This window comes from Scyliorhinus torazame, chromosome 8 (assembly GCF_047496885.1).
Source record: "Scyliorhinus torazame isolate Kashiwa2021f chromosome 8, sScyTor2.1, whole genome shotgun sequence".
Classification (NCBI taxonomy): domain Eukaryota; kingdom Metazoa; phylum Chordata; class Chondrichthyes; order Carcharhiniformes; family Scyliorhinidae; genus Scyliorhinus; species Scyliorhinus torazame.
In genome coordinates this window covers 133,739,969-133,755,564 of record NC_092714.1, presented here as the reverse complement: position 1 = coordinate 133,755,564, position 15,596 = coordinate 133,739,969, and the positions used below count along the sequence as shown (strand labels likewise).

General features: G+C 49.7%; 1 protein-coding gene across 3 annotated transcripts in view; it reads left to right on the top strand.

Annotated features, from left to right (window-relative positions):
• Positions 1 to 15,596, top strand: part of serpine3 (serpin peptidase inhibitor, clade E (nexin, plasminogen activator inhibitor type 1), member 3) — a 49,506-nt gene that overhangs the window by 26,771 nt on the left and 7,139 nt on the right. For all 3 annotated transcript variants that reach the window (XM_072514212.1, XM_072514211.1, XM_072514213.1), the window contains exon 5: positions 13,484 to 13,682. In XM_072514212.1, coding sequence (XP_072370313.1) covers positions 13,484 to 13,682 — 199 coding nt within the window. The remainder of the gene's footprint in view (positions 1 to 13,483; positions 13,683 to 15,596) is intronic.

Genomic DNA, 15,596 nt, shown 5'->3' with positions numbered 1-15,596 from the left:
ATCCTCCCATAGATCGCCAAAATGACCCCCCCCCCCCCCCCCCCCCAACACACAAAAACCCCATCGCCGCCAACAGGAAAATCTTCTATCCCACCTCAACAAATCAGCCTTGACGCTGCCCACCAGGCTTGTAAGATTCAATTAACAGAGCCAGGTCCAATCCCAAGCCACCTACACCTGCAGAGACCAGAAGTGAGTAGTCATAATGGAAAAGGCCCCCCCACCCCCCACCCCCGCAGCCAGCTCCCATCCCTGGCGGGGAGACCAAACATCATTCACTCTTTTCCAAATTCAATTTGTATCCCGAAAAAGCCGCAAATCGCTGAAGCAAGGTGTAGTGGTATTGTCACTGGACTAGTAATCCCGAGAGCCAGTCATTCTCTGGGGGCCCGGGTTCGAATCCCACCATGGCAGGTGGTGATATTTGAATTCAATAAAAAAATCTGGAATTAAAGTCGAAAGGTAACCATGAAACCATTGTCAATTGTTGTAAAACCCCATCTGGTTCACTAATGTCCTTTATGAAATCTGTCGTCCTTACCTGGTATGGCCAACATGTGACCCCAGATCTCCAGATCCACTGCAATGTGGTTGACTCTTAAATGCTCTCAGGAATCAGCAGTAAATGCTGCCCATGAACAAATAAAAAACAACGCCCCATTATATCCCCCACCGTGGGAACCGGGCTGGAAATACACAAAAGGTCATCAGCATACATATGTTCCAACTATCCCCCCCTACCCTCACTAATCTGAGCTCCTCAGTGCAATGGCAAAGGGCTCTATCGCCAGCGCAAACAAAACCTGCCTACGCATCTGAAAATATCCCATGTTCACCTCATTTATATGAACACTCGCTTTCGGTTCCTTAGATAACAAGTTGACCCATGGCACAAACTTAGCCACAATCTCAAACCGTTCCAACACTGCAAACAAATAATTCCACTCCACTCGATCAAACGCCTTCTCCGTACCCATCGTCACCACCACCTCCCATTCCCCCCCCCACCCATTCTGATGGGGAGAGCACCACATTTAACAAGCGCCGCACATTCGAGGACAATTGCCTACCCTTCACAAACCCCATCTGATCCTCTCCAACCACTGTGGAAGGCACTCCTCCAAGCTAAGCGCCAGCACTTTGGCAAGAACCTTGCCATCCATATTTAACAGGGATATTGGCCGATACGACCCACACTCCACCGGGTCCTTATCCGTTTTTAACAACAGCAAAATAGATGCCTGTCCCATCATCTCCCGAAAAGCCCTCCTAGCTACCGCGTCCTCAAACATCTCACTCAACTGCGGTGCCAGCCTATCCAAAAACTTCTTATAAAATTCCATCCGGGCCCAGTGCGTTATCCATTTGCATCTTCCATACCGCCGTCCGAACATCCTCAATTTCCGACTCCTCCAATCCTGCCCTGTCCTCCTCTTCCACTGTGGGACACCCCAGCGGCTCTTCCACTGTGGGACACTCCAGCGGCTCTTCCACTGTGGGACCCTCCAACGGCTCTTCCACTGTGGGACACTCCAGCGGCTCTTCCACTGTGGGACACTCCAGCGGCTCTTCCACTGTGGGACACTCCAGCGGTTCTTCCACTGTGGGACACTCCAGCGGCTCTTCCACTGTGGGACACTCCAGCGGCTCTTCCACTGTGGGACCCTCCAGTGGCTCTTCCACTGTGGGACCCTCCAGCGGCTCTTCCACTGTGGGACCCTCCAGCGGCTCTTCCACTGTGGGACACTCCAGCGGCTCTTCCACTGTGGGACACTCCAGCGGCTCTTCCACTGTGGGACCCTCCAGTGGCTCTTCCACTGTGGGACCCTCCAGCGGCTCTTCCACTGTGGGACCCTCCAGCGGCTCTTCCACTGTGGGACACTCCAGCGGTTCCAAAAACTCCTTCATACCCGACTCATCTCCGAGGGCTCTGACCTATACAACCTCTTATAAAACTCCTCAAGTGCCCTACTAACCTGTTCCAGTGCAACCAACATCCCCCTCACCACATCCCGGACCTGAACAATCTCCTGGGAAGCCACCTGCCGGCGGAGCTGTCCCGCCAGCAAGCGACTGGCCTTCTCCCTATACTCGTACACTACACCCTATACCCGCTTCACCTGATGTAGTGCTTTCCCTATAGACTAAAGGTCAAACTACGTCTGCAATTCCTTTCTACTAGCCAAAAGTGGGATCCTCCACCTACTCCCATCCACTTTGAAAACTTCATCTACCATCCGCTGTCGCTCCTCTCTTGCCTCCCTGTCCATGTGTGCCTTAAACAAGATGATCACGCCCCTTACCACCGCCTTCAATGGCTCCCAGACCTCTCCATTTTTAATGAACCCCACATGCTCATCAATCACCTTTCCCATCCTCACACAAAAGCTCAGATCCACGGGCAGCCCCACATTCAACCTCCACGCCGGCCTCTGTGCAAGCCCCTTCTCCAGGACCACATCCACCAAGTGCAGAGAATGATCTGAAATAATGATCACAGTTTTCCTCACCCCCGACAACAATGACTTCCCCATAATAAAGACATTATGCACTGGCGAGAAAAAGGAATAATCTCTACTCCCTGGATGCAAGACCCGCCACGGATCTGCTCTCCCCCATCTCCTTCATAAACGCTGCCAACACCCTGGCCCTACCCCAAAGAGGTCAACCAGTACAGCTCAGATCGATTCATTTTTGGATGCAACGCAGTGTTTAAATCACCCCTAAAATTAACTGATGTGCGTCCAGGCTCGGTACATCATCCCAATTCAGCACAGACACGCTAACCAACACCACCAACCACCCTCCAAAGCACCTGTTATTATAATGGATTTGCCTTCCTGATCTGCCACCACCTTCTCCATCTGAAACCTAACTCTCTGACCCCCCCGGGCCCTGCTATCAAAGCCTGAGTGAAACACCTGATTCACCCAATCCTTCCAAAGCCTTACCTGGTCCGTCACCCTCAGGTGAGTCACCTACAGCAGCACCACAGCAGCTCTCAAGCTCTTTAAGTGCAAAAAGATTCTTGCCGGCTGTGGTAAACACCCTGTGGTATATTGTATGTATTACGGTACTGCCCGTGTATTACAGGTACGACGGTAAATCCCTGCCTGCTGGCTCCTCCCAGCAGGCGGCGTATAAAAGTGTCTGCTCTCCTGCGCTGATTCCATTCTGGTTCCAGCTGCGGGAGGCACAACATCTTGTGCAATAAAGCCTCGATTGTTTCACCATTCTCATCTTGTGAAAATTGACTGTACATCACTTTATTGCACAAGATTTTAAAAGATGAAAATCTTAATCAAGCCTGATCGCCTGCAGCTGAGCCCTCACACAGCCAATGCCACGTGCACCTTCGACCACTGGCTAGCCTGCTTCGAAGGCTACCTCAGAGCAGCCACTGAAGAACTCTGACCCGCAGAAACTCCAAGTTCTCTACTCACGGGTGAGCCCTGAGATTCCCGTCATCCAGGATGCGCCCACCAACTCAGAAGCAATGACGCTACTAAAGGGACATTACGTTAAGTCAGCGAATCAAATGTACGCCAGGCACCTCCTGGCCACGAGACGGCAACTCCCGGGGGAGACTCTGGACGATTTCTTGCGGGCCGTACAGATTCTCGGTACGAACTGTGACTGTCAGGCAGTTTCGGCAGTCCAACACACCAAACTATTAATCAGAGACGGTTATGTCACGGGCATGAAGTCTACGTTCGTTCGCCAGCGACTATTGGAAGGGGGTAATCTCGATCTTGCGGCGACTAGGCAGCTTGCAAATTCACTAGAAGTGGCCTCCCGTAATCTGGAGGCCTGCAACCCTCGTGGGCCCCACCAGCTGCCGACTTCAGCTCACCGCAAGCCTGCGCCTCGCGGCAGCCAGCCAACTCTGGCCCCCCCAAGTGTTATTTTTGTGGACAGAGCAAACAGCCCAGGCAGCGCTGCCCGGCGCAGAGCGCGACCTGCAACGGGTGTGGGAAGAAGGGACACTTTGTTTCCGTTTGCCAGGCTCGGTCGGTCAGCGCTGTTTCCAGGCCCAGCATTACTACACCCCCCACGTGAGATCCAGGGGTGCAGCCATCTTCACCGCAAGCCACGTGCAGCCCGTGGGTGCCGTCAGCTTTGATGCCGCCCACCATGTGCGCCCCGTGGGCGCCGCCGTCTTCGATATCAATTTGGACCACGCCTCAGGACCCCTGCACGTCTGGCCATTCGCTGCCTACTGCTACCTCCGCCACCGTTGATCAGCCCGGGACCTCCCAGCATCTTTCGCAGCTCGCCTCCATCACACTGGATCAGTCTCGGCCCTGCAACCTCGCGACCCCTACAACGACGGTGAAGATCAACGGGCTCGAGACAACCTGCCTCTTTGACTCTGTGGTGCACAGAGAGTTTCATCCACCCCGCTACGGTAAGGCGCTGCTCCGTCCTGGTACGCCCCGTCACCCAGAAAATCTCCCTGGCCTCCGGATCCCATTCCGTTGAAATCCGGGGGTACTGTGTCGCGACCCTCACCGTTCAGGGTGTAGAGTTCAGCAACTTCAGGCTCTACGTCCTCCCCCATCTCTGCACTGCCCTGTTACTAGGCCTTGATTTTCAATGCCATCTCCAAAGCCTTACTTTGAAATTCGGCGGATCCCGGCCCCCCCTCACCATCTGCGGTCTCATGAACCTTAAGGTCGATCCACCTTCACAGTTTGCGAACCTCACCTCGGACTGCAAACCCATCGCCACTAGGAGCAGACGGCACAGTGCCCAGGACAGGACCTTCATCAGGTCGGAGGTCCAACGGCTTCTGTGGGAGGGGATCATTGAAGCCAGTAACAGCCCCTAGAGAGCTCAAGTGGTAGTAGTGAAGACTGGGGAGAAGCACAGAATGGTCATTGACTACAGCCAGACCATCAACCGGTACACGCAGCTCGACGCTTACCCCCTCCCACGCATATCTGACATGGTCAATCAGATTGCACAGTATCGAGTCTTCTCCACAGTTGACTTGAAGTCCGCCTACCACCAGCTCCCCATCTGCCCGGAGGACCGCCAATACACTCCGTTCGAAGCAGATGGCCGCCTCTATCACTTCCTCAGAGTTCCCTTCAGCGTCACCAATGGGGTCTCGGTCTTCCAGCGCGAGATGGACCGTATGGTTGACCAGTACGGGCTGCGGGCCACCTTCCCGTACCTAGATAACGTCACCATCTGCGGCCCCGATCAGCAGGACCGCGACGCAAACCTCCAAAAATTCCTTCATACCGCCAAACACCTTAACCTCGCCTACAATAAGGGGAAATGCATGTTCTGCACCAACCGCTTAGCCATCCTTGGCTATGTAGTGGAAAATGGAGTCCTAGGGCACAACCCCGACGCATGCGCCCCCTCCTGGAACTCCCTTTTCCCCACTGCCCCAAGGCTCTGAAACGATGTCTGGGGTTTTTCTCGTATTACGCCCAGTGGGTCCCGAATTATGCGGTCAAGGCCTGCCCACTCATCAAGTCCACAGTTTTCCCCCTGACGGCTGAGGCCCGCCAGGCCTTCAACCACATCAAGGCGGACATCGCCAAGGCCACGATGCACGCGGTCGACGAGACCATCCCCTTTCAGGTGGAGAGCGATGCATCAGACGTAGCTCTGGCCGCCACCCTCAACCAGGCGGGCAGACCCGTGGCTTTCTTTTCCCGCACCCTCCATGCCTCCGAAATTGGGCACTCCTCTGTCGAAAAGGAGGCCCAAGCCATTGCGGAAGATGTGCGACATTGGAGGCATTACCCGGCCGGCAGGAGATTCACTCTCCTCACTGACCAACGGTTGCCTTCATGTTTAACAATACGCAGCGGGGCAAGATCAAGAATGACAAGATCTTGAGGTGGAGGATCGAGCTCTCCACCTATAACTATGAGACCTTGTATCTCCCGGGGAAGCTCAATGAGCCCCCTGATGCCCTATCCTGCGGTACATGCGCCAGCGCACAAGTGGACCGACTCCGGGCTCTCCACTATGACCTCTGCCACCCGGGAGTCACCCGGTTCTTCCAATTTGTCAAGGCCCGCAACCTGCCCTACTCCATTGAGGAGGTCAGGAACGTAACCAGAGACTGCCAAGTCCGCGCAGAGTGCAAGCCGCACTTCTACTGGGCAGATAGAGCGCATGTGGTGAAGGCCTCCCCGCCCCTTTGAGCGCCTCAGCATGGACTTCAAAGAGCCCCTCCCCTCCACCGACCGCAACGTGTACTTCCTCAACGTAATTGACGAGTACTGCCGGTGCCCCTTCGCCATGCCGTGCCCCGACATGACTTCTGCCACGGTCATTAAAGCCCTGCACAGCATCTTCACTCTGTTTGGTTTCCCCACCCACATCCACAGCGATCGGGGATCCTTGTTCATGAGTGATGAGCTGCGTCAGTTCCTGCTCAGCAAGGGCATCGCCTTGAGCAGGACGACCAGCTACAAGCCCCGGGGAAACGGGCAGGTGGAGAGGAAGAACGGGACGGTCTGGAAGGCCGTCCTGCTGGCCCTTCGGTCTAGAAATCTCCCGGTCTCCCGTAGGCAGGAGGTCCTCCCCGACGCGCTCCACTCCATCCGGTCGCTCCTCTGCACCGCCACTAATGAGACCCCTCACGAACGTGTGTTAACCTTCCCCAGGAAGTCCACCTCTGGCATTTTGCTCCCAACATGGCTGACAGTTCCTGGACCCGTCCTCCTCCGGAAGCATGTGCGGAGCCATAAATCGGATCCCTAGGTCGAGAAAGTCCACCTCCTCCATGCAAACCCGCAGTGTGCCTACATGGCACACCCCGATGGACACCAGGGCACAGTCTCCCTCCGGGACATGGCACCCGCTGGGTCCCCACCCACGATCCCCGACCTGACACCGTTCCTCCCCCCCGGTTGCCTCATTCACCCCTGCGCCACCCACCCTCCCTCCAGCGAACCTCACCGCAGCCCCCACCCCAGCAGGATCCGTCCTCCCACTGGATCCACTCAGGGGTGACGAAGACGAGGACAACACGCTCCCGGAGTCGCAGGTGGCCACGTCGGAGCCCACATCACCACCAGGACTGAGGTGATCGCAGCGGAGGGTCAGAGCCTCTGACAGACTTAATCTGTAATGTTTTCGTCACCCCTGCCAGACTCTTTTTAAACAGGGGATGAATGTGGTAAACACCACTAGTGATATATTGCATGTATTGCGGCACTGCCCGGGTACGATGGTAAATCCCTGCCTGTTGGCTCCTCCCAGCAGGCGCCGTATAAAAGTGTAACTCTCCTGCGCTGCTCCCATTCTGGTTCCAGCTGCAGGAGGCACAACATCTTGTGCAATAAAGCCTCAATTGTTTCACCATTCTCATCTCGTGGTAATTGACGGTACATCACCGGCTTCACCGGTGCACCCAACCCCCGCAAGTTCCATATCACCATTCAGACTGGGGGTCTCTCAGCCCCCTTCCCCTCCTATCAGCCATAACCACCCTACGGGGCATACCTTCTCCCCCCCCCCCCCCACAAACATTCGGCCCACTATCCACCCAAAATGGCACCCCGCCCCCTGATTGGGACCATGTCACAGTCAACCAACTACCACTCGCCACATCACAGAAACCCCCCAACGACTACCTCCCAAAACTGCTCCCTTCTGCATGCGGCTCATCCCCCCACCATTCATACCTCCTAGGCCAGTCAAAACCAGTCCAGAAGGGCTCAGCCAGCCCTGGCCCCTCCCCCAACTCACTCCTGTTCACTAGCCTGACCAGGGCCCCCTTCCCCCACATACCAAACACAACCACCAACAGAGAAACCCCCCCACACACAATCCTTGTAAACAACCAAACATATTAAACCCCAACCAAAGGGAAAAAGCCCCGATCCATTATTCCACCGTCTCCAAACTATCCTCTAATCAAAGTCCAAACTCAGTTCAGTCTCAGTCCTTCAGGCCTCACTAATGCCTCCGCCTCCTCAGCCATCTCAAAGACATGGTCCTTGGAATCAGAAGTAACTTTCAGCTTTGCCGGGTGGACCACCCTCAACCACACATCACACACGTAATGCACTGCCTTCGTCCTACTAAAGGCCTTCTTGCCAACTCCACTGTGACGTCCAAGTATATAGAAATATTGCAGCCTTCCCAACTCACCTCCCAATTCCGCTTGTCCCAGATCAAGACCTTCTCCTTTATCTGATAGCTTTGAAACAGACCATCACAGCTCTTGGTGGATCATTAATCTTTGGCTTCAGCCAGAGTGACCAATGAGCCCTATCCAGCTCAAAGAGGGAGGTGTTGTCCCCTTCCCCAAACAATTTGGTGGACATGTCTGAAAAGTACCAAGTCGGCCTTGGGCCCTCCAGCCCCTCAGGCAATCCCACAATCCGAAGATTCTTCTTCCGTGACGTGTTCTCTCAGTTCTCCACTTTAGCTCTCAGCCCTTTATTACTTTCCTCCACCTTCCGCAGGTCCTCTCCCATCGAGATAAGCTGGTCGCTGAGCCGCGACAATGCCTCCTCCACCCCCTTTGACACCTCTCCTTGCTCCCGCACCGTCTCCGACGTCTTTCCAAGAGTCTCCTTTGTCGGGGCCAGTGTATCTTCCACTAACTGTTTGAGCGTCCCATCATCTCCTTCCCACGCTGCTCAAAATGTTTGGCAAATTATCGCTCAACCTCCACCGCCATCGCGTCGGTCAGCGTGTTCACCGTAATGGGTGCAACCCTACCCAGCGAGCTTGCTCCCTCCATCTTTCTTCCCGCCTAACTCCGCACTGAACTCAGACCCGCAGGCGGACGAGTGCTTGTTCCTTTTTGCGCTGTATTCTTCGTTGGAATTTCAACCTCCTCTAATTCCTACAACTTTACTGAAGACAGCTCACATAACAATTCCCCGCAAAACTGCATGAAAAGGGCCAAAAAACAAGAACTCTAGCGAGGGCCACAAAATGTGCGTCCTCCACCTACCTACATGTCGCCACCAAAGTCCGGATCATGGGTTACCTGTAGATTGACACCAGTTAGCTGTCTTGCTCTCAATCCCTTGATACCTCACCCAACAAAAATCTGTGTTTGTGGTCAAGATTAGTACTTGGGTCTGAGAGACTCAAATTCAAGAGTGAATATTGGAACACAGGAGCAGGAATAGGCCATTCAGTCCTTTGTGCCTACTCTGCCATTCACCTTGATCATGGTTAATCATCTACCTCAACATCATGACCCACCCTCTCCCATATCTCTCGATGCCGAGTATCTTGAAATCTATCAATGGGTGTCTTGAACATACTCAATGACTGAGCTTCTGTAGCCTTATGAGGTAGAGAATTCCAAAAATTCACTTGAGTGAAAATAATCCTCCTGATCTCAATCCTAAATTTCTTGCTTCTTATTCTGGCACTCAATCCCCATCTTAACCATGGGGAACATCCTTTCTGCATCTACCAGTAAAAGCCCCTTAAGAATTTTCAAGTTTCAGTGAGATCACCCCTCATTCTTCTGAACTCAGAGAATACAGGCCCAGTCTCCTCAATCACCCCTTAAAGGACAATGCCACCATGTCGGGAATCAAGTGTGGTGAACCTCCATGGCACGCCTTCTATGGTTAAGTATATACTTCCTTAGGTAAGGAGACCAAAACTGTCCACAATACTCCAGATTGGGTCTAACCAAGGTTCCAATACAATCGCAGCAAGACAGCTTTACTCCTGTATTTAAATCCTCTTGTTATAAAGGCCAACATACCATTTACCTCCCTAATTGCTTTCTGCATCTGCATGTTAGCTTTCTGTGACTTATGAATAAGGACACCCAGGTACCTTTGGACATCAACACTTCTCAATTTTTCACCATTTCCCTTTCATAAATCCATACTTATAGAAGGTTTTATGGTCCACTTTTATGTTTCTTGCTAGTTTACATTCATATTCTGGCCTCCCTTTCTTCAACAGTTTCTTGGTGGGGTGTTGGTGGCTCAGTGGTATTGTCACTGAACTAGTAATCCAGAGACCCAGGGTTCAAATTGCACCACGGCAGATAGTAGAACTTAGACTCAATAAAAAACATCTGGAATTAAAAGTCTAATGATGACCATGAAACCATTGTTGATTCGTCGTAAAAAGCCGACTGGTTCACCAATGTCCTTTAGGGAAGGAAATCGGCCACCTTTACACTGGTCTGGCTTATATGTGACTCCACACCCACAGCAATGTGGCTGACTCTTAAATGCCCTCTGAAATGGCCAAACAAGCCATTCCATTGTATTCAACTGCTACAAAGGAAACACAAAAGAATGAAACCGGATGGACACTCGACATAGGCACTGGAAATGACAACAGCAAACACGGCAAAGTTCTCTTTACTAACACCTGGGGAATTGTGGCGGAATTGGGAGAGCTGTCTCATAGACTCGTCAAGCAACAGCCAGACATAGTCATACTCATAAAATCATACCTTACATATAATGTCCCAGACACCACCGTCACTATTCCTGGGGATGTCCGGTCTCACCGGCAGGTATACTTAACACCGAGGCGTTAAAAATGAGGCGTCAACCTGGTGAAGCTACAACACAGGACTACTTGCATGCCAAACAACATAAGCAACAGTAAGAGCTAAGCGGTTCCACAACCAACAGAACAGATCTAAGCTCTGCAGTACTGCTACATCCAGTCGTCAATGGTGGTGGACAATTAAATAGCTCACTGGAGGAGGAGGCTCCACATCCTCAATGATGGAGGACCCCAGCACATCAGTGGAAAAGACAAGGCTAAAGCATTTGTAACAATCTTCAGGCAGAAGTGCCGAGTTGATGATTCATCTGTGTCCCCCAGAGGTCCTAGGCTCAACCATCTTCAGCCTCTTCTTCAATGACCTTCCTTCCATCATAATGTCAGAAGTGGTGATGTTTGCATAATGTTCAGCACCATTCGCAACTCTTCAGACATTGAAGCAATTCATTTCAAATACAGCAAGACATTGACGATACCCAGGCTTGGCTTACAAGTGGCATATAATATTGAAAAAGAAATGAAAATCGCTTATTATCACAAATAGGCTTCAAATGAATTACTGTGAAAAGCCCCTAGTCGCCACATTCCGGCACCTGTTCGGGGAGGTTGGTACAGCTTTGTGCCACACAATGACCAGGCAATGACCATCAACCAAAAAAAAAGGATCTAACCATCACTGAATCCCCTATTATCAATATCTTGAGGATTACCATTAACAGGAAATTGAACTGAACTAGCTATTTGAATAATGTGGCTACCAGAGCAGGTCAAAGGCTAGGAATCCTGCAGTGAGCAACACACCTCCTGACCCCCCCTAAGCCTGTCCACCATCTACAAAGCACAAGTCAGGAGTGTAATGGAATACTCTCCACTGACCTGGATGAGTGCAGCTCCAACAACACTCACAAAGCCATCTAGGACAAAGCAGCCCGCTTGATTGCTCTTCCGTCCACAAACATTCAATCCCTCCATCACCAATGAACAGTGGCAGCAGTGTGTATCTACAAGATGCACTTCAGTAACTCACCAAGGTTCCTTAGGGAACACTTTTCAAACCCATGACCACTACCATCTAAAAAGACAAGAGCAGGAAATACCCGAGATCACCACCACCTGGAGGTTCCCCTCCAAGTAACTCATGAGCCCAACTTGGTAATATATCACCATTTCTTTATCCTCACCGGGGCAGCAACCTGGAACTCCCTTCTTCACAGCACTGTGAGTGTACCCACACCTTTGGATTGTAGCGATTCAAGAAGGCAGCTCGCCACCACCTTCTGAAGGGCAACTAGGGATGGGCAATAAATGCTGGCCCATTCAGCAATGCCCCCACCAGAGGCTGTTTAGCACAGGGCTAAATTGCTGGCTTTGAAAGCAGACCAAGGCAGGCCAGCAGCATGGTTCGATTCCCGTAACAGCCTCCCCGAACAGGCGCCGGAACGTGGCGACTAGGGGCTTTTCACAGTAACTTCATTTGAAGCCTATTTGTGACAATAAGCGATTTTCATTTCATTTCATATCCCACATGATTTTTTTAAAGTCCTCCTTTGATAAATTCTAAAAATGCTCCCAATCCTCAACGGTGCTAAAATAAAAGTACTGTGGATGAAAATCGGAAATAAAAATTATGTTTTCCTGTAATCCAGCTATTTACACACCTTTTTTTTAAAAAAAAAGTCTGAAATAATTTAGCTTTTTGCACACAGACCCCTACGGTAGATATTCACCGACCAATAAACCAATGACTGTGTAATGATATCATACTTTTTGCTTTCACTTTTCCTTCACTTAGCACCTGCCGATCCAAGCAGCTGACTGGCATGGCGCTCTGTATTCCAGATGTAAAGTTGTATAAATATTCCAATTAAAAAATAAATTCCACCGGCCATTCTAACACTTAGTTCAATCTTAGGTAATACTTGCCAAAGGAAAAAAAGCTGGGACACTAGGACTGAAATGGTAAAGAAACGAGGAAAATGGTCACGAACTGGCTAGAAAATATTTGGTTCAACCCATCTTTCAAACTTCCATTCACATCCTGAGCATGACTGTGGAACTATTGCTAACGTTTTGAACCCTGTCACTATCTCTTATTTTCCAATTCCATCAGCTTCTATGTTAAACTTTTACTAATTGCATTACTCCTTCAAATGAGACAGCACAGACACAATATGCTGAATAACCTCCCTCCCAGTCTGGTATAGTTTTACATTTATGCATGTATGATTTCCTCATTTAGTTTCAGTATTCCACAAGAAACCTTCTAGGTCTGTGTTCAGTGGTCCAATTTCTGCCTGATTAGTTTAAAAGACTCCACTGTCCCTTAATTTGTCCCAAATGATTCAGTATTGTACACAAGCAGGAGATAAAATATTCTTCCGTTGTTTTTCAAGTCAGCAAGTTGCAGCTTGCTAAACCCGCTTCCTGTGGGGATTATTCCAATAACAGATACATGTGGAGTTGTAATCAGCACCTCCTCAGGCACAAGATTTCCATAAGGACTCTTATAGTTTCCATAGAACCACATAATTCCCAGTGCAGAGGAGGCCATTAAGCCCATCGAGTCTGCACCAACACCCCACCTAGACCCACTCCCCACCCTATCCCAATAACCCCTTATCTAACCTACAGATCGTTAGACACTAAGCAGCAATTTTAGAATGGCCAATCTACCTAACCTGCACATCTTTAGACTGTGGGAGAAAATTGGAGCACCCGGAGAAAACCCATGCAGACAGGGAGAAAGTGCAAAATCCACACAGTGACTCAAAGCCGGAATTGAACTTGGGTCCTTGGCGCTGAGACATCAGTGCTAACCACTGTGCCACCGTGCTGGCAAGTATATTGAGAACTGAATATTTGTATCGGAGTTTGACTCTCCTCGACATCTCTTTACCACTTCCCTGAATCTAAAAACAAACGCAGATAACCGGAGTGTAAACTGACCTTATTGATTTACCTTTTTGGTTAAGGGTGCTTTTAACACTGTCTCTAATTGCAGGCCAGATCAAGACTGGAGGCAATCAGAGGTTTATAGTGATTGAACTCGGCTATCTAGAACATGCAGTGAGCATGCTTATCATCATTCCTAGTGAAAGAAAGAAACCCATCTCCTCCGTAGAGCCTCACATCACAGCTCACACACTTTCAACATGGACCAATATCATGAGAAGAATGAAAATTGAAGTTTTCTTACCCAAGTAAGTCTTCTCCGTATTATAGCTCTCAAAGGGATCCTCAGTAGCCTCGATGTGTTGCACACTGTAATTGCAATTGGCATTAGTGATGGATTAATGAACCTATCAACTCCAGAAATCTATTTCCCCATCAAAATAAATCTAAACTCTTGCAGTGGCTGAGCCGTGAAGCTTGACAACACTTTTCAAACCATCTCCCAGCACACAATGGCAGACTTGTTGTATAGCGTTAGGGACTTCAATTGTTTTTCAAATGTAGTACGTCTGCTGAATTAAGGCCCTGATGAGGTTCCAAATTGCAATGTCACTTCAGTGCCTGACAGATCCAATTATGAGGTAACACATCAAAAATATTGATTTTTTGTTTGCCTTTTGCATGATATTTAGGCTTCTGACTATTCAGTTCATTCAAAGTTATCTTTAATCAATTCCTTTTGTGCTCCAGATGTAGGTGACTATGCTGAAATATGCTTTAGCACTTGTTCCTGCTTTAGGAATTACACTGGCTAATTTGTGATCATTTTGGAGATTAATTCTCAGACATTATTGTAAAAATTGGCTCAATACATCAACAAGATTCTGAGTATTGCAGTGGTTTTATTTAGCTTTTGTGAAGAGTAATATATTAAGGGCAGCACGGTAGCATTGTGGATAGCACAAATGCTTCACAGCTCCAGGGTCCCAGGTTCGATTCCGGCTTGGGTCACTGTCTGTGCGGAGTCTGCACATCCTCCCCGTGTGTGCGTGGGTTTCCTCCAGGTGCTCCGGTTTCCTCCCACAGTCCAAAGATGTGCGGGTTAGATAGATTGGCCGTGATAAATTGCCCTTAGTGTCCAAAATTACCCTTAGTATTGAGTGGGGTTACTGGGTTATGGAGATAGGGTGGAGGTATTGACCTTGGGTGGGGTGCTCTTTCCAAGAGCCGGTGCAGACTCGATGGGCCGAATGGCCTCCTTCTGCACTGTAAATTCTATGATTCTATGATGAATTTGTTTGTTACATCATAGATATGAAATTTAAATCTTTTCTAATCACAGATTTTATTCCAGTCATTTTTTTTAGTTGGTGTTAATCATTAGTAATGTACTTTGGAACGGATTATTCTTCTGTTATTGTACAGGCAATGACAGTGACCTGATCTCCCACGTTAGATGCAGCACAGCCACTGGAATCTTAAGTTCCAAGAGCCAGCAGGGACAAGGATGAATTTTTCCCAGTAAGCAGGGGCAAGACTGGATTTCAGAGACTACAATTTATAGCAACACCTAATTGTGAAGTGGCATTTTCACCTTCCTTTTGTCTATCCATCCAGCTTCACCCTGTGCTCTTCAGCTCTGCAAAGAAATGTACTCAAAGATCTCAAGAGCAGTGGAATTTTCTCCCTCTCCATGGAGCGACTCATCGCCTCGATCTCTTTCCAGTGCAGGAATCATGGCACATACATATGCTTTAACTATACTGAATTAGAATATCAGGAATCTTTGTTTGAGGATCCAAGGACATATTCCTTTCTCAGTTTTTGCATTTTACATGTTCTTGCCCCAGAGCATACGTCTCCTGTACTCAAAGCAGTTGGGGATAATATGCGCAGTCCCAGACTTAGTCCACCAGCAGAAGGTGAATGTTAATGGCCAGGGTTTATCTAGTTTTCTCTCTCCCTGTAGGGAAGCATATACACAGCAAAGTGTAGAGTAGGACGTCAGTAAGATGAGAGGGCTCAAAACCATATCTGACCACTCCATGATTGCATGCTCAATAGAAATTTGCTTTAACGATCCTCAATTTCTAACATTGATTTTTTAATCTGACAGGTTCAGACTGCCCACCCGGTTTATGTCACATCCCAACCTTGCTTTACTTTCCATTGAAAGTGTTGAGGTTAAAATTACTCCCAAAGACTCTGAGAACATTAAACTG